Genomic DNA, 26686 nt, shown 5'->3' on the forward strand with positions numbered 1-26686 from the left:
CCATGCAATGCCTGCCCCTTCTCTTGTGTAGTTTGTCAGCGTCTTTAAAATCTGTTGTAGGTCTTACTGTGCTATGAACGTAAGGAATAGCAGCAGAAGATTAAGGCTAAGAGGGATAGCCACACAAATTCAACCAGCATAAGAAACAGACTAACAGATGGTGGCAATGCTGAATTTTCAGAATTCCAGTGCCGCTTTCTGGATTTCAGCATGGTGTGCCATCTAGTATCTGTACATGAAGCAGCATGCAGTTCTGTTCTTCTCAGGTCTGTGCCAGGATTTGGACCTTCCTCAAAATAATTCTGAGTCCCAGCTTTGGAAAGCTACTAATGTCATTTCTGTATTAAAATGCAAGAAACGGGTCAATTGTTTGGAGACAGTAGGAGAGGTTTAGTCAAGGCTGTGAAATATGTGGCAGTATAATAAAAAAGTCAGAAGATAATAAATCTGGGAGATAATTTGGAGATTCTGTTCTAGTTTGTTGGCACTCTTCTTCCCTGCTCTCCAGACTTCTAGTCTACCTAAATACACCCAACAGTTCCCTAGCTTTCAGTTCAGTGCACAGCCACTGATACACGGATTAGTCATCTTCATTTATATCAAAATCCCTCAAAGTCTGGTATGTTTGAATTTTGCATCCTGAACTAACCTTGGTTTCTGTTCTGCACACAAACTTATGGCAAAACCTGAAATGAGAATCCTTCCTTTTACCTTCTGTGTGCATTTTCTGAAAAGTACTTTAGCCTTTCCATGGAGATTTGCTGCTAGCTTGATAGATGTTACTCCACCAAAAATCCTGCAGAGAAAATAGGTTGCTTAATGCCCCTGTCAGGTTTGCGTTGCAGGCTGTTGCCCACATTCCCTGTTGCTCTCCTGCTTGGCATGTCTGTGCACTAAGATTCTCTTAAATTCTGTTGATTGAGTCTGCAGAAAAGCAAGTCTTTTTCATTTTTATATGTTACATAAGATCACAGATATATATATATATAAAATACATATAAAGCAAAATATATAAGAAATGTGTGCATACACACACACATACCTATTCTAGTGATTGTTCACCTTTAAACTATGGTTCATTATTATTCTCTCCAGTATTCTCTCATTATAAGTTGCTATCAAGAATAATTTGCTGGAGGAAGACTTGTGTAGGCCTTGTGTTAACATAGGCAGCCTTTAAATCTGATGAAGGAGAAGCTCAATACTTGCATTAAAAAGAGAAATTTGTCTTTTGATTGCAAAGGACAGCTTTGAAAACATAAGAAAATGTAAACAAACATCAGGGTGAAAAGGAATAATTACTTAGTCTGGTCTCCTGGAGAGGAGGCAGTGTTTTGAAATATTTTCTTAGGCACTTTGTTGCTGACTGCTGATACACACACATACGCACACACACGCATGCGTATATATATATGTGTATATATACACACTGCTCTCCATCTCCAGGGGCAGATCTTAACAGGTAGGTGTGCTGGATGGACAGGTTAAATACAGTTCTAAGGGGCTGCCAGGAAAGTTAATTTCCTTTGTGACTGTCGTCATGTCTTTCCAGAGAAATGCAGCATATTTTACTGTTTCTCCCTGTATCAGTACATAGAGAATAAATAAAACAAGTTGAAGCCAAATTATTGGGAAAATGTCAGAAACACACTCCTTAGTACCCAGATAGTTTTGCAAGTGTTGCTTGCAGATCAGTATTAAAAAGTAGTAGGTAGTTGCAGGTGCTGTCAGGACTGAAATGGGCAATAGCAGAATACATGATCCATCTGTCCACATGTCTGTCCTTTAACTAAACAGAGACAGCATCTGCTGCACTCTGATCCCCACCCCTGGCCTTATCCTTACTGCATGGTCAGGGCAGAAGGTTTCATTTGTTACCTCACTCAGGGCTGTCTGTCCCGTCCTCAGGCAGGGAATTGAAGGCTTTGCACATCTTGTCATCCCTTTGTTGCTTCTTGGCCCTCCTTCTGGCTGTCCTTATACTTACTTTTCTACATGCTAATCTCCTAAGTAAAAAGATGGCACCTAATTACTTTCCCCCTGTTGTTTCCAGTCTTCATGCATCTGTAACCAGACTTGCTATTTTTCATGTTGTTGCCTTGTGTCATCCTCATATGTTATTGCTCATACAGACCCCAGCACTCCCTGCCGTATTTGCAGAGTTTGGGTGTTCTTCATGGAGCTCTCCCTCAGCCACCTGAGATCCAGCTGTCCCTTCCTGATCTTCTGTAACTGCTTCTGTAAACTTATGCCATACAGCTTTCTGAAGAAGCTGCAGTCTCCTCTTTCAAAGTCCAGGGTCATTATTCTCTTAGTCATCATCCTCATTTCTTCTAGGATCTTGAGTTATCTTTTCTCACTCTGCAGCCAAGCTGGCTATTGACCTTCACTCACCTTAGAAGTGAATCTGCTTGCATATGCATGAGTAGCAGTTCCAGTAGAGTGCCTATCAGAGTTGGCTAAGTGAGCTAACTTGGAGAAAGGGTTTTTAATGCACTCTAGAAAACCTTGTTTGTTGTGATCTGCTGTGTTGACCTCTGAGCAGGTGTCAGGGTGGCTCAGGTACCAAAGAGCACCACCAGGGTTTGGAACTGCAGTGCGGAGGTTACTTTTCCTTTTGTAAGGAAGACTACATCTTGGTCTTCTGAATTGCTAGATGGTAACCATGGCATCCTGTTTGTTCTCCTTCTCCTGTAAAGTCTTGAATAACTTGGCCCTCCTTATCACTAATAGAGTGTCAGACATTTGAGCTCCTCAATGGACAGGAATAAAACTGGCTGGTAAACAGCACAGCAAATGCAATTTCTCTGTTCATTTTGGTTATTAATCAGACCATCTGGAAAGCCTGTTAGTTCAGATTTGTGTCTTTTCAGTTGATGGGATTTCTCCTGTTTTCAAATGGTTGCTCATCCTAGCTTCTGATAACATTTAAAATGTTAAATGTGGATGTAGCATGTATTGCTAGGCAAGTAATACGTATTTCTTCTCTTGAAATAGCTTCTGGGAATATTTAACCTTTCTCAACCTATTTCAAATCTTTGTCTGAACCTGTTCTACGGTAGAAGTAATCTGTGCTGTGTTTTTGTGTTCAAATAATTTTGAAGTAGTTCACTAATGGAATATGTCTATATTTAGTAAATGTGCTCTGTTAATACTAGACTGGATCAGTAACTTGTATAAAATTGTTGTGCAGCAGTTCAGCAGACGTGACCTCAGATTCTTTACAACTGGCTCATCTTTTAAAAAGGCCTAGTAATCTTCTATGAGCAAATTAAGAGCATTTGTCACACTTTAAAATGTAAAGATTTTACTGGTCTTATATTTCTTTTTTTTGCAAGGATAGATTTTGCTTTGAGTGTGTAAGGTTCAGTCATTCTAAAGAGTTGAGAGATGTCCAGTTATTCTGTCATCTCAGCAGAGGCAAAGTAAAGTTACCAAGTCAATATAAACACACTCCAGATCTTTCTATAAGCACAATTAACAAACGTCAGAAGAGGCAGTATTTTAAGTCTGTTACATTAATTAACATTTTTAAAATTAATTTAAATGTTTGATCGTCATTATTCACTAGAAACAAAAGTGAAAGCTCCTTAAAGCTGTACAGTGTTATTTCTTTGCAGTTTTGCTCTTTTAACTGATTTTTTGAAAGTCCTTGTGAACTTGATACTACATTAACAAAGGTGCTTGAGCTTTATACATAATTTGTTTAGTTACTTCTGTGATTTCCTAATCAGTATTAGGCAATGCTGATGTCTGGCCACCTTGGTTTCACTTGAGGAATAGAACTGTCAGCTGTACTTAGATTTATAACAGCACAACACTACCTTGTTTTCAGTATTGCTGATTTCAAATGTCTTTCTAGAAGAGCTTGTTCTTAAGAAGTCATTGCATTTCACACCCAAATATGAAACAGGATTGTTTGGTTTTGTTAGCTGACTTCTTGTTGACATTTAAAGGCTACCGTGATCTGAAGACTACATTATGATGTTAGTGTGTTTTTAGTGTTGTCTGTTAGGATTTATGAAATCTCACTAAATAACTTAACTGATTTCTGTCTGTCTTTATCAGAAAACCCTGCACATTTCTTATTCCAGATGAGTGTGTGAAATAGTAGCACTAAAATAAAAAGATAGCTTCAATTTCAGTCATAGTAGGATTGTGGTCTGAGTGGCATCTAATGAATTATTGAGAACTAATAATACCTTATAGTTTATGAGAAGAAAGGCTCGTTCATACATTTGAGTTGTTTCAGTATGGCTGAACTGTAGATTTGGTGAATAATTAAGAAATAGTTTCTAAAGAAACTGATAATCTTAAAATATGGGGAAGATTTTAGCAGTAGTAGAGTGTCCAGATTGATTGTCCCAGATTTTTCTCCATTTGCAATATACTATGAAAAAGAGGCAATAATGAGCCAAAACACTGACATTTCTCGGAGAAGTTATGCAATTAGAAGTACTGGGGGATTGTTTCATACATTTTTTCTAAACTTATCTACTATTACTGTCTTACCAAATAAATTTGGCCTTCTCTCTCCCTTCTGCATGAGGTCTGTATTCTTTTAGAATTAATTTGAATTCTAATAGCACTGCTATTTTTTGATAGGCTTGCTAAGCAGTGTAGAAAAAATTGCCAAGACTAACTGACAATTAATTTTATTCAATTATTAAAGTAAGACATCAGTGTGGTACCGCAGTCTGGCAAGTGGAATTTCATATTTGAGTGGAAAAAAATCTATGGTGTGAAGTCTTGTCCACATCATGGGCTGCTCTTTCTGTTTTGTAACTTTTGCTGAGCAGAGAATAGTTTTTCAGCTTGTCAGACTTTTCTATGCATGTGTATTCCTGAGCTTTGATACTAACTCTGGAGATGTAGAAGAAAAGCTCTGATAAAATCAGAGTTTTCAATCCTGTGTACCTTGTGCTTGAGAAAGAAAAGTGAACACTGATTGTATAGTTGCCATACAGTATTGCTGCTTGCATTGCTTTGTCAACACTTGACAGCAATATTTTATGTAGAATAATGTGAAATCTGGAAAAGCAAAAAAGTGTTTCTCTTGCAAAGGATTTGATTTTTGATCCCTTGCTGAAGAGATTGAATGCAGCAATCTCTTGATGTGTGTTTTACTGTGCGTGATGTTAAGGTCCAATTCCAGGTTTGAATGGCTTCCAGCTGCTGCAGTGAAGCATTACATCCGCTGTTTGGTTATTTCCATTACAGTTAATCAATAGGCCAAACTTTAACACATCATTTCATTGCGAAGCTAATTAGTGTTTGCTGTCAAACAGTAAAACAGGTCTAAGATTGCTAGTTGCTCCAGTTTCAGTTCCCAACAGTGTTATCCTCTGCACTGTCAATAAATGTGCAAAATACACTGGATAAAAACTTCCTTTGATCCTTTTTTGTAAAATTCTATTTGCTTTGTTATTGCTGTTAATTGCATGTGGAACAGTGCAGAATTATCAGAAACACTAAACCAAAATTTTTACATTAAAAATAAACTTTATTTGTTGGAAGAATTTTTCTTTATCACAACCCCAAACAGCAATCCACACAGTGAGGGCTTCTAATTGAGTCAAATTTTGTATATCTGCCTTTTAAATTTATTTGGTCAATTCCATGTTTTAGATCACTTGGTCTTGCAATGGCACCTCGTGTGAGATTCCTTCAGAGAGTTCGGAAGCAACTGTGTGCGAATGAGGCAGCCAGTGGGACAGACCACTTGGAGGAGACAGAGCAAAACGAGAATACCCTCACCTTGGTAAACGAGGAAACAGTGGAGAAATGCGGAACTAATTTCAATGCAAAAACATCTGTTAACAAAACAAAGGAAAAGCAGAGAAGAAAAGAAACTGAGGAAAGAAGAAAAGAAACTGAGGAATGTTCCACTTCCAGTGGAAGCGCTGAGGAGAGTGGTGAGTCTGAGGATGAATCTAAAGAGCTGTCTGAGGAGGAGGAGGAAGAAGTTCATGTACCTAACAGGGTACCAAACTCAGACTCCATGCAGTTCTTTGAAGATGATGACGAGGATGATACTGAAGGTCTTGATTTGCTGACGGTGAAACAACGGGATGTTTTTGGTGTGGAAGCTAAAGATAATCCAGCACCGGTAAGTGCGCTTTATAGTACGGCTCATGAATCTTAATCATTTTTTATTGGACTTGCTCCAAGGAAGGAGGAGAGGAAAAGAGGAAATTGTGCTCTTAGCAGAATACTCACTTGAAGTTGGACATGTTGTACATGTGTATCAGAGGTTATAAATACCCCCAGAAGTGGTGTGACTTAGCTTTTATCATTTTATGCAGTTAGTGTAGTTTTACTTGCAAACCGAATATCCTTGTTCTCGCTTTAATTTATGAATAATGTGACTCCAACCTGGGAAATTTTGACAGTTTTAATTCTTATCTCTTCCTGATTTGCGTGTACCTCTCTAAATAGCTGCCACTTTCAGTCATAATTTTGATGCTGAACCACGGTTTATAGCACTGGGAGCTGAACTGCAATACACAATGAGCCACTTCCCGACAGAAATCATAGCAGAATAATCTTTACAAGAATGTAACCTTCAAACAATGACTTTCACTTTCAACAGGACCATTGCTATTAAGAATTGAGCCAGTATCAAAGAGAGAGAGGAAGTGCACGTGTCTCTTGTAAAGCATGGTTTTGAAAGTTTATTGAAAGTATTAATGTAAATCTCTCATTTACTTGGCGAGTAACTTTATAATTTTGATTTCTTTGTCCTTGGTGTTCTGAGAAATACTTCTTTCTTTTAATCTTTAAATACAGTGTTACAGTAAGGGGAGTTTTGGTGGATTTAAAAATTAATTTAATAGTTTCTGTAAAGCAGATTCGTTATGTGCACATTGGGATATTTTTTTTTGTGTATCCTTTGCTATTTAGCAACCGTATTTCTGTAGTAAGAAGATACAAACTAAATAACCATCTGGTTTGGCAAGGTGTTCTTCAGAACTTAGATGTGCTCTAGGGGAGCCTCCTGTTAAGCAAAGTATTTATTTTTCCAACTGGTATTTTAAATCGTTGTTTTTCTGGCCTGTTACCTAACAACACAGGGCACTTACCATGACCTTGAAGCTAATCAGCCTACTAGCTGCATTAATAAGCAGCATCTTTCGTTTAGTATGTAATGAACTATGAACTAGTTTTATCAGCTGTCATTGTCAAAGATGAGCAGTTGTACAGTAATCTGACTGCTGCCTGCACTCTCCTCTCTACTGTGAGGAGGCTGACACAGAGTGCAATCTCATCTGAGAGCTGTGGAAACTGAGTTAACTTTCTGTTCCTGTTATTCTAAGCCTGAATGGTTCTGCCCAGGCATGGCCACTGCCTGGCAGTAGCCTATATTAATAAATTTTAGTTTTGACTGGAAAATAACTTTGTGCTTTCAAAGCAAAGTGGAGTAAAACATCTGTGCCTTATTTAAAGAATGATCATCTCACAATTTTCTTATTGCTTCTACAATTATGCATCCCAAAATACACAGACAATTTCATGCTGTTTTTAATAAACTGGAAGGTTTTGTTCAGGAATTGGTAAAAGGTTAAACTTTGAGGTAAAAGAATGAACAGAAGAAATTTTATGAAAAGTACAAGTGATTTAGAAAGTAATTTATAACCACACTGGGTAACCTTCTAAGAGTTTTCCAGCATGAAACATTTATAAGTTAGTTTATGTTCAGGCAATTCGGGCATTATTTTCTGTGATTCCACAATGTGGAATAACTGCTGTAAGGGTTATTAGTTCATATTTGGTGTGCAAGTGAAGAAGACCTTGCATCACCTAAAAGCTCTTGCACATGGGGACATAATAACAAAATACTAAATTTCTTTTCTAAGCAACTGAGAAAAAAAAAATGAAAACTTTGAAGATCTGTGTCATTAAGAAGTTTAATTATATTTAAACTCCTGCAGAAATGCCTATGGTAGTGAAATATGTGTTTTTAGAAAGTCAAAATGCAGAGCGTACTCTGCTTAACTTGGGCAATGCATACAGTAGTGTGAGGGTTCATTACAATATGATGCTGTGAAAATTATTGATAAATTGAGGAATGCTTTAAATGTAAGGATTCTATTTCTAGTAAGAATAAGAGAATAAAGGTTTCTGTCACTAACCATATTAACTTTTAAGGATTTCTTATAGAAATGCAACATAGTAGAAATTACATGAAAAGATTTGGGCATTGTGCATTTTTTATTTGACAGAACTCAGCACCTCATTTTCTGATTGTTAAGATAAAATTGGTAATGTGCAACAGTTTATATATTTTTTCCCATTTCTTTATTTTCTGGATAGAAGTTTTGAAGTGATTATTATTGCATTAAGATGGATGAGTTCACATTTAAGGCATTATTATTCTGGGATGTGAGAAACACTGAGCAGTGTGAATGCAGTTTTCCTGGTGCTGTGTGTTGCAGTGTCCTTCTAGGAAGGACTCAGGAACCAATTTGCATTTCTAGGATGAGGCAGTGCATTAATTAATATTAGAAAAGGCTGCAGAGAGTTTAGGTGTATGAACATAGAGTGTATGTATACTCAGCTGCATTAGTTAGGAGGATTTTTTAGAAAGTCTGTTCTGTGCGCTAAATAAGATAGGAGTCCTTTGCAAACACTTATGTGGTCATTTAATTGGGAGTTTGTGAATATGCCCACGAAGATTGAATTAAATTTGCATTTATGCTTTTAATGTTTATAATTGATTGTGCAATTTCACTATTTTTGCTCTAGGCTTCTTGTCGACAGCAAAGCAGTCCTACTGTGATTATTGAGCTCCAGGACATTTTTTGTAAATGAAAACATTAGGTTTAGTTTCAGTTTTTGAATTGCTGTTTTTTAGAGACACCGTTGCTTCCTCATCCTTGTCTCTACCCTAGTCTCTCCAGTGGAAGAAGGAGCAAGGGGAAGTGTTAGGCTGGCTCTGAGTATCCTCTGGGATGATGTAGTGCCCTGACCTTTGGTTACAGGTGGGGTTGGCTCATCCATCTTTGTACCAAGGGAAAGGAACTGGTCAAAAAGAGCAGGGGTTATTTAAATTGATGATGGACTAGAAGGGGATTTGGGGATTTTTGCAGAACAGTTTATTTTTGATGAATGTGCATGGTACCCAGCCTAACTGTAGAAGAGGCTATGATGTGAAGTGTGACACATCCAGTGTTAATCCTTCTAGCAGTGTGACTTGTGCTCAGTTTCCTTCTTTCCCTTTCTTGGTGTTTGTCCCTTGACTGTATGTGTACTTTGTCATTTTGTCTCAATGCATATGAAAGAAAAATCTGTTTTCTGTATTGCTGTATAAAAGGAGAAACCTTGGATAAGGTGAAAGACCTTGGCAGATACTGCAATTTTATTTTGAGCTTCCCAGCTAATTTTTTTAAGGGGATTATCACTCGCTACTCTATTTATGAATTTTTCTTTGATATGTCAGGATTTTTAGCTGGTGGTCTAACTCATGGGACTTATTTAGATAAGTACAGTGTTCTTATGCATAAAAAGAAGATCAGCTATATACACAGAGCCATTAGCAGATAGGCAGTATTTAGCTGTTGTGTTAACATTATGGAAATGATTCTTTTAAAGTGCATTTAACAGTATTAGTAGTATTGATGTTGCAAAGACTGTAAGTACTCCCTGGTTGCAAACTTTGTTTCTAGTGCTAATTTTATGAAATTGCTTTTTGCATTTGGCAATTCAAAGGCTATACATCTTCAACTTTTATCATTATTTATTTCAAGAACTAAGATTAAACCTAAAATACTTTATCTTGGTTTTGTTTATACATTAATTTTAGTCAACTTGTCAAACATATTGCATACTGCCAGACTTCTCTTCTGCTCTTGAATTTTCTGTTTTAGAGCAGAAAATACTATATTACTGAGTTCCTAGAATTGCTCTGGCTTCCTCCCTTGCTCCCCCATCCCTTGTTTTATGGACTCCTAAAACTTCTCAAGTGTATTCAACAATCACTGCTTGAAACACTGTAACAAGCAAAAACATACCAGGGGCTGCCCTGAATAGTACTGGCGGATTCCTTGGACTTAGTCTGGCTCTTGAAGAGCCTGCTGTTTGAATATTGTGGCTATGGAAGGAATATATATCTATATGCTGTGATTCTGTCTGGGCTGCCTGGCTTGCCTTGCAACCCATTATTATTAAATATGGTGAAATTTTCCTAACTTCTCAAACACATAAAACAAACACTGTAAACTGACATATTATGACCTGGATATGTACATACTGATGAAAGCAGGAAGGAAGAGACAATGATAAATCTCCTCCAACTAGCAATGATGGGTAAGTCTATACCAAGAAGCAGAGAGTGGTAGCACCTTGTAATGTGGACTTTGTACATTACATTGATCAAGGAAACATCATTTAGTATGCACCAAAATGAGAACATAGTTCATGGGAATTTTCTTCAGTGATGTTGAGAAGAAAGTCTGTTACACTACACAGAAATCAAAATTAATTGGAGATGTGATTTATCTGGATCACTTCTCTTACATTGTCTTTTCTCTCTGAATGGGATTTCTTTCCTCCTGTTAAGTATTCTGAGAAACTTTCACCACTCTTATGTTTATATACTGCTTTTTTGGCATAAAACATCTTCTTGTTCTTCTCACCACCTCTTACTAGCTATTATTCTTGTGCTTTCGTATTATTATATTTGAAACAGTTGACTTTGTCTCCTTGAAGCTTTTCAGAGGACAGCAAGATAAAAAATAACCAAAGGATGGAAGAAGCAAGAAAGCAAGCTGGCTGGCTGGCTGGCTCTGGCATTTCCCTTAGGGGTAGCCTGCTTTGCTCCTGGTGTAGCAGTGTGTTGTGTCCAAGAGAAGAAAGCTGCTCTGGGCAGCCCACTGGCTCTAAAGAGAGCATTATTCCTTGGAGAATGTTACAAAGTGAGCAGTCTGGCAGAGAAAATAGAGAAGTTACTTATTTGTAAGTTAAATAAAAGTCAATACTGTGATGCATTACACACCATAAAATCTCCTTCCCTAAAAAATTAAGTGCTTCAGGTTCTCAGCCCAGTAATAGAGTGTTTACGTATTTCCAGTTGAATTGCAGTAAGTAAGAATTTATATGAAGAACAAAATATTTGCATACAAATGAATTAGGCCTGCATTTAGATATTAGCTGAAGTGCTTCAAGATTGCAGTATTAGAAAAAATTATCAGCTATGAATGGAGATGAAACCTGCTGATGGTACCTCAAGCCTCTTTACGCAGAGCAGCCATCACAGAACACATTATGTGAATAGAAAAATTTAAAGAAATCACATTTTCTTTCAAAGCAATTTCAGTAACTTCAATACAACTAAAACTTGTTTTTTTAAGGATGTTTATGATGTCCACTTTTACATTTTAGAAGTCCTGTTACTGAGAATTGCTTCTGTGAGCTATATAACGGACAGACCAAATCCATTTACTTGTCTTCTTGGACAACTTTTACTTTTTTGATTTGCAGAGAAGTTCATTCTCCAACTCTACTATTTTTGAGTAGAACACTCATGACTTGCTTGCTAGATTAAACTGTGCAACAGAGGCTTCTCAAGCAGTCCCTTGTAAAAACCCATTAACTACAATAAACTCCTGCTTTGTAGATCAGTCCTTGGTTTAGGCTTTCTTCATTTCTTTCTTCATCTTCAAATTTCCCTCTAAAGATTTCAATTTCAATTGCATTTTTACGAGCTTACTAAGAGCTTCTGTAGTTTGTGAAAAAATCATTGGAAGGTTTTAGGTTTCTCATACCTATAAGGCAGCACTCCAGGTATTTATGCTAATCCCTGTGATAGTTAGGTTAATTAAAATCTACAATTAGAAGTCTCTGAATTTGAAATAAATGGCTGCTGTATATCCCTTAAAGGGTATCTGTTCAAGACTGTCATCCTAAATATTTTAATCATGTTGGAAACCTGGATAAAAAGATGGGGTTTTTATGAATATTTTTGAATTGAATTTGATATATCTGCTCTTGTCACAGATATTAGCTTCCTGTATCATAGGCTATGGAATACATAACTCTCATGTGATGGGCTTTGCTTCTGTGGAAAATTTGACATGCTAGGATGCTTTTGAACCATTGTGGATAATGGTACCACAATCCATCCGCTTGGTGTTTGTTACTCTTGTAAATAGGAATCAGGTGTAGAAAGATGGTAGATGAGCTGGAAACCTACTTTGAACATTTATATTAAAGATATTTGAAAGGAGTCTGATTTGACCCAGGAAAAGCTTCCCCAGGTCTGGTGGGAGTTGTTCACAAGTCAGTGGCTTTTCCAGCTGGCTGAAATGTACTTCTTGCCGTCTAGAGCAAGGGATGTTGACAAGTTAGTAGCTGCTCTAACACACTTCTGAGCTCGGCAGTGCCACCTTTTTGTTTCAGCTACTGAAGCCATGAGATAAACTTCTTAATTCCATGTGCCACCTGAAGCAGCCTCACAAGTTGCCTTCACTCTGCAGGACCTGCTGACATACCGTATCATTTACTGCCCTAAGGAGAGGAGGTTGGCAGCGTGTTTCTGTGGCTGACTTCACTGAAGTACTTTAAAACTTTTGTGTAACTATCTGAATTTTGAACCTGGACTGGTATACTAAGGAAGGTATACTAAGCAAGTTCCCAGATGGTACAAAACTGGGAGGAGCTGCTGACTCCCTCCTGGTCAGAGAGACCTCAACAAATGAGAGGACTGGGCAATCACCAACTATATAAAGTTCCACAAGGGAAATGGCTTGATTCTGCACCTGGGATGGTTCAGCCCTGGATGTATGGACAGACCAGGGAATGAGATGCTGGAGAGCAGTGCTGCACAAAGGGACCTGAGGGTCCTGGTCAATGGCAAGTTGGACATGAGGCAGCAGTGTCCTGGAGCCAGGAGAGCCAACCCTGTGCTGGGGGGCATCAGGCACAGCATGACCAGCTGGGCAAGGGAGGGGATTGTCCTGCTCTGCTCTGAGCTGGGGCAGCCTCACCTCCAGTGCTGGGGGCAGTTTTGGGTGCCACAGTATGAAGGAGACATTAAACAACAAAGTGTCCAAAGGAGGGCAGCAAGGATGGTGAAGGGCCTGGAGGGGAAACCATATGAGGAGTGGCTGAGGTCGCCTGGTCTGTTCAGCCTGGAGGAGAGGGGACTGAGGACAGACCCCACTGCAGTCTGCAGCCTCCTTGAGAGGGGAAGAGGAGGGGCAGGCACTGATCTCTTCTCTGTGGTGACAGTGACAGGACCTCAGGGAATGGTCTGAGCTGTGTCAGGGGAGGTTTAGGTTGGATATTGGGGAAAAGGTTCTTCACCCAGAGGGTGTTTGGGCACTAGAACAGGGTCCCCAGGGCAGGGGTCACAGCACCAGCCTGGCAGAGCTCAAGAAGTGTTTGGACAACACTCTCAAGCACAAGGTATGACTCCTGGGTATGGTCCTGTGCAGGGTCAGGAGTTAGACTCTGATGCTTGAGAGTCCCTTCCAACTCTTCTGTAACCTTTCCTGGTTATTGATGATTCATGCTGTACTGTGTGCTCTGAGCAGGCTGGACTATTAACTTACATGCTCAGGTTTCAGCATCTGGTGCAAATTCATGCTGAAATGAGGTGTGTGCTTTATCTCTCAGTTAAATAGACCTAAAATGACTGAGAGAGATGCATGGTCTTGTATATTGAGAAATATTAGAGTAGGACTTGTATGACTTGAAACAATTCACTAAAATCTTATTAATTTAATACTTTAGTAGGTTATTCAAGCCTGCAGTAATACCCTCAGTTTTAATTGTTCTTTAGAGCTGATTTATAGCCTTGTTTAATATATTGCAGCAGTTTTGTAGATAAGGGTGAATGAGCAAAATACTCTGCATTAAATCTGCCTAGTTTTAATCAATATTCTCTGAATCTGTAGGATTTGTAAATTATTAAAAGTCACAGTTTCCTTTAAAATCATTAGTACCTGGTTGCTGAGTGATGGCATTGCAAATATTTATAACTATGACATAATTTTGAATAAGTGTTCTAGAAGTTGAATGGTAAAATTATGAAATGCTACTAGAAACTATACAACACTAATTTTTAAAGGGAATGCTGCTTCCTGAAATAGAAATAATGCAGACAAAGAATTCAATGTGTATCTGGACTTTTCCGACTATCTGTCAGCAAAGTTAAAATTTTGAGAATTACTCTTTATTTTATAGTGGCCTCTCTGATACAGACATCTGCTACTGTGAGCATTGCTTAACAAACTACCCATGCAAATTTTAAACAACATTTTGAAGCACATTTCTAAATTTGTGTCTGCGCTGTGTAATTTTCGGATGGCATCGTTTGATAATTTGAGAATAAAATTTGTAGCTGATCATTCATCAGCTGTTAACCAAAGTTAGTCCTGGGGTAATTCATTACAGTATCACTAGCATTCTGCAGATAGTAATTTAATGGCTATTTGAAAAGAAGGAATGTGTCTGCTGTTTCGGAATAGCAACCAGTTGACTGACCAGGAGCTGGGAGATCTGCTTGGTTGAATGGAGCAGATATTCCATGTTTCCATGAGACTGTGGTTTGTCCCAGCTGTGAGGAGTTGTATTGTTGGCATCCCAACTGGGATGGAGTCTCTCACCTTCTGCAGCCTGGACTCTGCTCCCCATCTTGGATAAAGCAACAGCTCTATCCTCTGGGGATAAAATGCTCTGAAAGGAGCATTACTTTGAATGAGTGAAAGGAAATTAAACCAATTAAGACTGCAGCCTCTAGTTTTATTTCAGTATAAAACAAATTAAATATAAATGTCTTTGGGCTAGCCTGGTGGGGAATTCTTAGAGGTCTTCTCATTCTTCATTACCCCACTGTTCCTGTGGTATTTTTCCACATATTTTAGTGCAGAGTGGTTTCTCTCTGTTGTCTGAACTACGTGTGTGCTAGAAATCTTCATCTAGCTGATTCTCACTGGATCAAGATAAACTGCTTTGCCTGTTCTTTATGGCCCACGTGTTCTGTATAGACCTCTGTGAAGTAGCAGGGTTGTGCTTGAAAAGAGAATGGCTGGCAAACATGCCTGAAGAAAATGAGGTGCATAAGTAAATCCCTCAGAAAAGCATACAGATGGGTGGCGTTCAGTGGGAAAATAAAATGACACAGGTAACTTTTTAAGGAGCTAAATGACAGTATAATTTCCCTCAGATTTGTCCCCTATGTGAGCAAGACCACAAAACATTTTTAAAAATTGTCATTCATGGTATTTTTCTGTGGTAATATTGACTGTGCTTCTTGCAGAGAAGCTGTGCATGTGGGCCACTGGAGGAAAAAAAAGCCAGTGTCAAGCCATGAAACCACTAGTATTGTGGTTTTTGAAATTAGTTTTACCTGCTAGCAGAGTAGAAGAGGAGGGTTTCAGGTACTTGAGCAATGCTATGAGTTCTCTGGGAAGGGAACACAAGACAATACCCATATAAAACAGTAGGTAGAACTGACACTGTTAATTTTAAGCTGGAGTTGCTGAAAGTGTCTTTCTTATTTCCATAATTTCCATATTGAGAAAAATTAATATTAGTTGATGTGTTGTTTTTGTTGACTCTTAGTCAGAGTGGGAGAGTCGCAAAACACCAGCTGTGTGGTAACAGCTTTCCACCAGCTTCACAACAGAGACCACATCTTGCAGAGCATAAAATGACAGTATGTGTCTTTCTCCATAGGTCTGTATGCATGTGTGTGTAATGCATATACCTCTTACTTTTGGGAAAAATACTGTTTTTGCAGTCACTGTTCCTCCCTTGCAAACACATGCAATGCTAGTCTGAGTTTTGTGTCTGTACTTCTGGGTGATATTCTTGCATTTGGCTACTTTGCATTGCATTATGCACAATTTGCACAATGCAAAGCAGGGGTCCTTCTGGTGGGGTCACAAACCCCAGTGTTAGTCCCAAGATTGTGGTGGTTGTTTTTTTTTTTTTTTTTTTTTTAATGGAAGGGAAGAGAAGAATCAGCTGATAATACTAAAATGTATATTAGCAGCTGCATCTGGTGCTTGTTTGCATTGAGATGCACTGAATACCAAAATGTACTTCAGCCATAGCTATTTACATACTTGTAAAGGAATAAGCACATGTTCATTATGTTAATTCCAGCCACAGGAACTCACTGATGTGGGCTTGGAGAAATGGGTATTTCCTCAGTTTGGAATCACGTAATTTCTGCTAAATATGTGAACTGTTGCTGTCATTTCCTGTGATGTCTCCTTGGTGTGAGATTGCGCATGGGAAGAGAGCAACTTTGAAGGAATTCCATGAAAGTTTACATGTCCTGGCTCACAGATGAATACTGAATTTGCAAGACAGGTCTTCACTGCATTTTCTCATGTCCTGCTTCTTGAGCTTTCCACTTCAGGTTCAAATTTGAGACTCACTTGACACGTATATGGGAAGAATAATTGCAGAATAAAGTTAAAATTTTGGTTGTTATTTTCAAGGTGTTTTAATTGGCATTTGTGGAAGAATGTTAGTCTCAGATAAAATACTAAAGGTTTTATTTGTTATTTGACAGCTGTGGGCTAAAATAATTTGTTGCTTTCTCTAACTGTTGTGCCAATATTTTCCCCAATAATGTTGTCTGAAAAGTACAAATAGATTCTTGTCCATCTGTTCATTTTTATGTTGGTCACAAGAAGATGAAACTTTTTAAAAATAAGTGTACCATTGGGAGTATATTTAGATGTATGTTATATGGTGTAATGAGTTCGTGTGGTAACAGGAGAATAAGAACCAGTAGCAGAAATCAGAAGGTGCTATCAGTAGTAGGCTATGGTAGATTAGTGAGTGTTGATGCAAAGTGTATTTTGATCAGTGGATTGAAAAGAAATACTAATCTCCAGCTTTGGGACACAAATTTTGAGTGGGCGTTTCTAGCACATGTAGCCCTTAGACCAGTTTAGAAGCAGTGTTTGAAGATGGAGGCACATTGTGAAGGAAAGCTTTGTATGTAGCTGTCACAGAAGCTATTGGGACTCATGTCAAGAGGGGATTGAAGGGAGAAAGGAGAATAAGGTGAGAAATCTGAGCTGAAAGGCAGTAGTTTTGTATGGGTGTGACAAATCCATGAGGTGTCTTTAAACCTGACCCTTGGGGAGCCCACAGGATATTGTCTGCAAGTTCCTGTATCTCTTAAGATCACATTTCATAAAATTTTATCCCACCTCTTTTGCATTGATATTTGAAAATATGTTTGTGTGTTGCTCACTACCATGGTTTTGAATATTGACTGCTGTACTAATACGTGGTTTCTTTTTCTACAGCTTTTTAGTGCTACAGTAGTTGCATTTTATAGATGTGAAGGGAAGTGGTCATCTGGTCTGACTTCCCTGGATATTATAACCATGTTGTGCTACTCAAATCACTCCTGTATTGAATGCAAAAACTGAATTTTGCGCTTTCAAAAGGCATCCTTTTTCGATCTGGAGAGATTAAGAGATGAAAAATCCACCACAGCTAGTTACTTTTTCCAGTGATTTTAACTCATTTATTAATGTTGTATTGAAGAGGTGGATATGGCATTGAAGAATAAAGACAACAGGGGACATAATAAGAGGACGGCAGCAGAGAGTAAAGTTATTCTAGCAAATACTCCTTTGGTCTGCAAGAGAGATTTTAGCACAGAGAAGAATGTGAGAAGAAAAAGTGATAATGTTATGGAGGAGGTGAATGACATGATATAAATTGAAAATGCAGTGTGCAAATGCAAATTAAGGCAGCTTCTAGCTTATGGACTATTTGTTGCTGAATGTTAGCAAAAGTAATTTGTAAGGCCTCCTATAGTTCCTTAGGTGTAGAACGGGTGGTGTGGGAGTTGAAGCTTCTATGTTTTGACTGAGTGAACTTGAGTCAAATTTCTGCTCCTTACTGGTTCAAGTATTATAATTATCTTAACAAGGCAAACCTTAAAAGAAAGAGAAAAAAATTATGTACCACATCTGCAGGTAATTTTTCTTTCTTTGGTTGCAAGAGCAGCATTTACTGTAAGCCAAGGAAATGTTACGTTTTCATTAACCAGTTTTGTTCTTGTGGCTCTACTTTCACAATTCCTTTTTAACATGGGAAATTTAAAACATAAATTACTTTGACTTCTCTACATTTTCAAGAAGTATTTTATTCTTTTTAGTATAGATTAATTTTTCAGTGGGTCATTGAAGATAATGAATCTTGAAATTTCTCTGTTACTGCTAATCTTCTGTTACACTTGGAAAAATAACATTAATATTTTATTTTTCCTTTGAACACTTTTGAGGCACTTAGCAGCAATAATACTCTTCTAAACATTTAATGATGTAACGTAGAATAGCTGTTAATGATTAAAACCAAGATGGTTATAATGGAATATTTACTTGGTAAATCGAAAAGAGTCTAACCAGTAAATAGTGGTATGAGAAACATTAAATTCTTCTAGTGGAAAAACATAGGAGAAATGGATTGTAATTTTAGCTTCAGTCTTTTATCAAGCACAAGCATCGCATTGAAATATAAGTGTTAGCGTGTTGTTTTCTTGGTTTTTTTTTAGTTAGTGAAATAATAGTTGAAAGATATTTCAGATTATGCTGTTGTTACATGCTCAACTTAATGTAGCATGAGTGCTGTGGTCTCCGAAATGGATAGAGCTGTCCTGGCATCCACACTGTGCTGGTGTTGGGATAGGAGGGAGTTGATGTAGTTGAAAACTGATTGCACTTGTCCTGCTTCTGTGAGCCTTCAGCTAGATGAATTCCTGGCTTATGTGTCAGTTCAGGCATCTCTGATTTCCTTTGCCTTGCATTATATTCTCTGGTGTTGGAACTTCAGGACTGTAATATCTACAGAGCCAGGCAATTCCTCAGATGTTTTCGTGAAGAAAGGATGTGAAGTACATTGGAAGAGATTTTATTTTATGTTATGATTTTCTGCTTGTCTGGACTTTAGGAGGGAATCTAAAAAAGGGCACATTTCCTGCTTGTGCAGGATACTGGCTACCAAATTGATAGCAAGTAGTGGGAGGCAGGAGCTGTGCTGTCCTGGGAGCCTCCAGTGAGCAGGGCTGGGGCTTTGCCCAGTGACTTGAGGCTGCTGCCTTGGGGCTGGGGCTGTAAGGGCTGAAACTGGCATAAAGGGGTCGAGCTCCCTGACAGGAGACATCTCTGCTTCCTTGTGTGTCATCTCTGTCTGCTGCTTTAGCTTTTTTCAGCTACAAAATGCTGCAGCATTCCTTCTCTCCGGAAGAGGTGACTTGGTTACCTGAGTCCTGATGGGTTGTATGGTAACTCTGAAGGTAGCACCCTGTAAAATAAAGGGGCATCAACGGCAAAGAGTTGAACATTTAAAGTGGAGGATTAGTACTTGTACTGCTGCTTCCTCTCTCAAGTCTGAGGGTAATAAGGAAGCTAGGTGAAATAAAAAATTAGCAAATCCAATTTATCTGTACATATAACTCTGTCTAAAGATTTTACAACTAAAGAATCGTTAGCTCTTCTTTTCCATTAATCATCTGGGCAATGCAGTGCTTCTAAAAGAAATGCTCCCAACTAAATTTGTTCTCATTTTTGCAGCAGGAGGACTCAAATGTACATTAAAGTATTTATAGCAAGACTAAATATAAATTCATGTGGATGTTCAGTACATATTTGGGAGGCTAATGCTTATATTAACTATTCTGACTTTTAAAAGTGAGTTATTGATTTTATGGTTTAACCCCAGCTGGCAGCTAAACATCTCATATCCATTTGCTCACTCCACCATGGTGGAATTGGGGAGAGAATTAGAAGAGTAAAAGTGAAAAAACCTCCTGTGTTGAGATAGAAGATAGTTTAACAGGTAAAGCAAAAGTGTGCTTGCAAGTAAAGCAAACCAAGGAATTTATCTACTGCTCCCCAGGGGCAGGTAGTTGTTCAGCCATCTCCAGGAGAGCAGGGCTCCATGATGCATACCAGTGACTTGGGAAGACAAAGACCATCACTGCAAATGTCCCCTCTTCCTTCTTGGTCTCTCAGCTTTATATGCTGAACATGATCCTCTCTGGTTTGGAATATAACTTTGGTCACTTGGGGTCAGCTGTCCTGGCTGTCCTGGCTGTTTCCCCTCCCAACTCCCAAACCCTCTCCCTGCCGGTGTGTGGTGAGAGACAGGAAAGGCTTAACTCTCTTCAAACTCTGCTCAGCAGTAACTAAAACATCCCTGTGTTACCAACACTGTTGCCAATACAAATCCAAAAAATAACTCTATGCTACCTACTGTAGAAAAAATTAATTCTACTCCAGTCAAAAGCAGCACGCTAGGCTAAAAATGTTGCCACAAAATCAGTGAAATAGTGAGTATTGAGTTTCCGAAAGCCACAACTACTAAATCTGTTTCAGGAGTGAACCCAAACTTTATATTCTTAATTCTCTTACACTTTTCATCAATTCCCTTAGACTTTCATCCTCCTTGAAATGTGGTGGGCAGGCATTTGTGATTCACACAAAAAGTGCCATATGTTACTGAAAGCTGTAAATACATTTGGAAAGAGGTGCGAAGCTTTCAGAGCTCGATACTGTCTTTATAGATGTCACTGGCCAGGGTTTACCTTGAGAACGTTTTATGAGATGGTTCAATATAAGAATAAACTAGTTGTTAAGATAAGGGTGACTTGAAGTTTTCACAAGTATGGCTCTGTGTTTGAATGTTATATTAATGTACAGTGACTCAAGTTCTTCAGTCATGAGAGCTTACATTGTGGTTAAGGACATTTAAAGTGATGGGAGAAACCAGTTTTTTTCTAACTATAAAGCTGTAACTTGTTTGTTTTCTTCTATTTGGTTTGTTTACTCTGAGCAAATTCTATGAGCTCAATTTCTATACTGTATAAAAATAACTTTTTTTTTGTTTACACATAGGTTACTTAAAATTCATTGAGCACTTCTGTGTACTTTAATGTCTGGTATTTTTGAGCTGGGTCTTTGCCTTTGCAAAATGACAGAAAACTGCTGAAGGTGAAAGCTTAGGTCTCATGATAACCTATAATGTGAGTTTGAACTTGCATTCAGGCTTTTTAAACTTACCTTTTTTATTTACTATTTCTGTATATAACAAGGGAAAGCTTTAGGTTTTATCTTTGGAGTTCTCTGAAATCTTTCAGCTCTGCCTAAATCAATGATTTATGACAGATTCACTGTTCTGAGACAAACTTCTGCTGTTCTCCTGTGTTCAGACAAGGGGCTGATAGATAGCGCTAAACTGCTCTTGCTGATGGTTGTAGAATAAACGTATTTTTGTACACGAGCTGTGCCTCACTTTGTGTTCCCTTCTCTCATACTTCCTTTATGTTGTTTTTGTTAGTGCTGACTCCATCACAAATGCAGGAATTAGCTGACATGGGAGGGAGAATTTCTCACCAGTCAGTCTTCTTTGTGCAGAAAGATAAATCTGTGGATTTTGCAAGTTTTGTATTTAGTCTGAATGTTCGTCATCAGCTTTTCAGGAAAGAGAGCGCACTGATACCATATTGAGCTCATTTTTGTACATAAGCAAGGCTGAATGTGAAGGTTTTCTGTTCATTCTGATCAGTGGTAGGAATTCCTGAACCACTCTGCAGAAATTATTGTAACATAAGCAATCCACCTTACCTTCAGCTGTACACTGAGAAGTGGAGAATATGGCTGTATATAGTAGTGAGTAGCTAGACTTGAAGAAATTCAAGTTACCCCTTTTGGGTCATTCAACCAATGTGATTTCCTTCAGTGTATGTGGTTTTGTTAGTAGCTGGAACTTCTGCAGATGCTGACTGTATGCCAAGAGCAGCAGAAATCACCTAACTGTTGCTAAGCATTAGCTCTAATTACTCACAGGGAGGGAAGAGATTTAAGTTGTTTTGTTTTGTTCTGGGCAAATTTCAGAGAAGGGATTGCTCAACCAAAATACAGTAGTGATGTAAGAAGAAGTACATAAGAATAACAGACTTCAAGAGAGAGGGCAAAACCATACTCATGTTCAAACAGAAGTGGGAGCTTACCAGTGGTAATTAGAAATCTTTAGTTCTTTGGGGACATGAGCTAATTTAAAATGTGTGAATTGTTAATACTTCACCTTTTTATTGTATTCCTTACTTTGTGTTGGACATGCTAATGGCAGTTAAGCTAGTGAAAATCTACTTTCTGTTCTATCAGAAATCTGCTGCAGTTGTTAGACATTACTTTATGAACATCTGTCACTTTTAATATTGAGTTGGCACTCCCCCAAATTGTTAATGAATAGATGAATTCTAAGATCTGAATGGGTTGTGCTTGTATTGGAAAGCTTTGATGGCTAGCTGCATACACTGCAGGCATCACTTCTAAATATTGGGTCTAGACTAATTAGGTTATTCTGATAGATGAGTTGTTGATGAAAGCACTTAGAACTTTAGCTGAAAGAATCTTCAAACAAACAACAACAAAATCCAAGAACTCCCTCTTGAGCTTCAAATCAAGAAGTGTTGCTAATCCCAGCTGTGTAGTCAGAGTGATGTGCCAGCTGTCCCAGACCTGGATTTGACAGCTGACTGCTGTAGGCAGAGTGACAAGTTGTAGACAACTGTAGAGACAATTTTAGGTAATATCTGGGGTGGGGGGAAAGTGCACAAATTTATTTATTTTTAAATGGTTATTCATTGCAGAATGAGGAAACACTGAGGCAACAGCAGCATCCCTTATGCTCCACAGAGGTGTTGGCAGACTGAGTGCATCCAAGTGCTGCATTGAATTAAGTGTGGTTTTTTGGGAGATGGACCGTTCAGTTCTTGAAGCTACAAAAGAGATTATTACTTTGTTCAGTGTTTTCAAAGGCATTGTGATACACAGGTTAAGGTGGATGAAATTGTTTGGGTGGACATAGAGGTGAAAAAAGGTAACTGCTTGAGAAGGAGAGTCAGTTTGCTTTAGGAAGTGTTAAAGGTCTTTAGTGGCCTAGAGCAGGTCAGCAAATCCATCTGGCCCTTTTGTAAAGTATTTCATGTATGTGCTAATGCTTGGTTGGTTATTTCTGTAAGTGCATTCATGGATGTTTAGAGGGATGAAGCACCTTTCCTGTGAGGAAAGGCTGAGAGAGCTGGGTTTGCTCAGCTTGGAGAAGAGAGGGCATGGGATGCCCTTACTGTGGCCTTCTAGTACATAAAGGAGGCCTAAAAGAAAGCTGAAAAGAGACTATTCACAAGAGCTTGTAGTGACAGGACAAGGGGGAAAGGATTCAGACTGAAGGAGGGTAGGCTTAGATTAGATATTAGGAAGAAAATCTTTACCCTCAGGGTGGTGGGACAGTGGAATAGGTTTTCCAGAGAAGTTTTGGCTACCCCATCCTGGGATGTGTTCAAGGCCGGGCTGAGTGGGGCTCTGAACAATCTGGTCTAGTGAAAGGTGTCCTGCCCATGGACAAGAGGAAATGGCCTCAAATTGCACCGCTGGAGGATTAGATTAGATATTAGGAAAAACTTCTTCCTGTGAAGGGTTGTTAAGCATTTTAACAGGCTGTTCAAGCAAATGGTGGAGTCACCATCCCTGGAGGTATTTAAAAGATGTCTCGATGTGGCACTTGGGGACATTGTTTAGTGGTGGACCTACCAGGACTGGGTTAATGGTTGTACTCAATGTTCAAGGTGTTTTTCAACCTAAATGATTCTGTGGCTCTATAAATCAGGTTTGTAAATCAGCTCTGTGACAAAGGCTGCAGTACTGCGACTTATATAGCAAATAAAAAGAATACCTTCGTCTTGGCAACTGGAATACTTGTAAATTGGAAAACCAGTCTGATCTCAAATGCTGAAACAGTGAGACTCACAGACTGCTGCATGTGCACTGACTTTTGCTAGAATCTTTAGCACTCAAGCAAAGTATGCTTGTACGTGAGTGCTTGAAATTTGAAAGCTCCTCTCTCCAAAGTGTCAACTGCCCATAAAGGACTCAGGACTTTCTCAGAAGGTTTATTCTTGGTGCATTAACTTCCATCTTAGCCTTGTTCAGCTAATTTGGCTGTGACCCATGATTTTGAAATAGAATTGGTACTTGCATCTGAAACAGGAAAGTTTAAAGGGGATATCTGAATACAGTGATACCAAAAATGTGATTATTCTCACTTCTGAAGTGCTTCTCAATGGCTGTGGTAGCAGTCAGTTTGAAGCAGCACTTCCTTGCATTCACTTGAATATGTAGATGTACTTCAAATAACCCAAAAGTTTTAAAGCACTTTGCATGTTCAGATTTTTAGGAAATAATTGAGTTTTTAATTTTGTAGTTCCTGAAGGTTCCATGAGTATACTTGTCTTGGCAATATGTCCCAAGAGATCCTTTATTATTTCTTGAATGACAATCTAAATGCAGTGCTCAGCCACCCCTAATGAGTGGGCTGAGCGTGTGACTGGGGAACAAAGCTGCTACTGACAACCTGTTCCCTTTAGATTTGTTTAGGGCAGTAAATAAAAGGTACAGAATTTGCATAAACCTATTAAGTGGTATTCTCAAGGGGAATAACAATAATTTCTAATGCTGTTTTCATTGCTGACAGTTGATCCATTTAAAAATTAGATACTGAGAAAGGTTCCAGTGAAAGGAAAAGATGGAATGGTTTGTGGCTGTGCCACAGCAGGGTCAGGAAGATACAGAAAATGTGAGTCCTTCTGTGAGTAGTGAGTCTCCAGTATTATATGTTGTCTGAAGTGAATTGAAAAAACAAGCTATGCCAGTACAATTATTCGAAGAATAAGGTCATTTCAGAAATTTAAATGCAGGTGGAAAGAGATTAATGAGCACAGTAAAAATTCTATGTGACTATCTGTTTTAAGCTAAATGTATACAGATGCTTGTTTTTCTGCATGAAACGAGCCAAAATGAATCACAATGAAATTGAACATATGGTATTTGCACTGACTTGTTTAAATCTGTTTCACAACAAACATTTATTGGAGCTACTCAAATTCGTGTGGAGGAAAAAATGCTTTTGTGGTCTATGTTTCTTGGAGTGGTAGATTGAAAAAGTTCACTACATCATCCTTGTAAAACAGAAAGCTTCTCTGTGCTGTCTATTTAAAAAGGGACTTGTAGAGTAACTTGATTTGGTAAAAGTGTATGAAAAGACAAAGGTAAACTTTACTTTGAATCTTTATAGCATTGTTTTTAGTTTCTCATTTAGGTTTTCTCTATACAAGTCCTCACGTTGTGTTACCTTACCGTTCAGGAGGGTGACACAGTGGTATGGTTGGCCAAAGTTTCAGTGTGATTCTGTCTCCCAAAAGTAGAAATCATTTGTTGGTACGTAGTTATGGAATAAGTATATCAAAATCCACCCTCTCTGTTCTGAGATGGAAAATTAGTGTATCCTGGATTATGGGAATGCCAATGTGGGCTCCAAATGTAGCTTAAATATTTGTCTAGGACATTTCAGGAACAAATGTTCAATTTTTGTGGTCTCTTTACATAAATGTGTAAAAGCGTTTTTGGTACAAGTAGTTTTGAAAAATGTTGACTGGTGTAGAAAAGTGAGGTCTAGAGAAGAAAAGAGAAGATTTGTGCTGTATTAAGCCCCTTCATTATTCTAAAAAAATATTTGTCATAGCTTAAAAGGCAGATTTTAATTTGCAGACTAGTCAAACTGTTATTCAAAGTCAACACTGGATTGTGTTCCTAGGGTTTGAGACTATTATTTTATTAAGGCTATGTAATTAAAATGGCAAATGGAAAATTAGAACTCAGCATTTGGGGGTAGTTTTATTGATATATTCAGTGATATATTTTACGTGCTTATCCAGCCTGCAAGTGTACATAACTTCTTAGACTTTTGACAATTTCTTGAAACTTAAATTAGTGAAAGCTTTTTTGAAAGGTATTATGAAACAGTAGTACTAGGTATTGACATTATTAAAGTGGTTCAAACTACAGTTATCTTTGGTCTTTTCATACATTGTGAAATATTTGCACAAGGGTCACAGAAATCTTTAGCAAGTACAATGTATATTTGTTCAGTACTTTCTGGTTTAAAAATGTGGTGCTCGTATGCCCAGAACTAACAGATCAGCTTATTGTTGCAGCAGGTTTTCAGTTCTGTGCCAGTAAAGCCAGCAGCTTTGATTAGATGTTGCAATGCAGTCAATAGGATTGTAGTTTGTCATTTGAGACTGCTTTGGTTCCAGTGTGGAAATTCTTGGCAGCAGGAGGAGCTCTAGACTCTGCCAGTGTGCCAGCCCAGCTAAGATTTGCCTGCTGTCTTAAATGGAAGCATTTAAGGATAGCATTGGAAGCATCTGCTGTCTTAAATGGAAGCATTGTTAGGATAAAGGCTGTCATTCTTTTAAGCACTTGCTTGATCTCTGTTGGACTTCTCAGGGCTGTACAGTATCAAGGTAAAATATTTTTAAAAGTGAGTATTTTGAGAACAATCAGTTTGGTGGTCAAGCAGTCCCTGGAACAATGTCCCCCACTAATGGATATTTTCAAGAGGTGGCTGGAGAGTGTGCTAATATCATGTTGTCTCCCTTTCCCTTGAAAGGTGGGACCACATGATTTTTTGAAGTCCTTAGTGATTCTCTTTTTGATGTGGTTATGTGGCAGGTTGGTAATACTCCTGATGGACCGGTATGTACACTGAGGAGCATCAGGAGTATCCAAAAATGTAGTGAGGGCACCCAGCATCTGCTGTTTCAGTGCGATGACTTCGGGTTGCAGCACAGCCATCACTGCTGGATGCT

At 38.4% G+C, this 26686-nt stretch overlaps 1 protein-coding gene across 1 annotated transcript in view; it reads left to right on the top strand.

Annotated features, from left to right (window-relative positions):
- DDX10 (DEAD-box helicase 10) overlaps positions 1-26686 on the top strand; it is a 169536-nt gene that overhangs the window by 43826 nt on the left and 99024 nt on the right. Inside the window, exon 13 of the mRNA XM_033053165.2 lies at positions 5629-6109. Within this exon, the coding sequence (XP_032909056.1) occupies positions 5629-6109 (481 nt within the window). The remainder of the gene's footprint in view (positions 1-5628; positions 6110-26686) is intronic.

Source organism: Catharus ustulatus, chromosome 2 (genome assembly GCF_009819885.2).
Source record: "Catharus ustulatus isolate bCatUst1 chromosome 2, bCatUst1.pri.v2, whole genome shotgun sequence".
NCBI classification, from domain to species: Eukaryota; Metazoa; Chordata; class Aves; order Passeriformes; family Turdidae; genus Catharus; species Catharus ustulatus.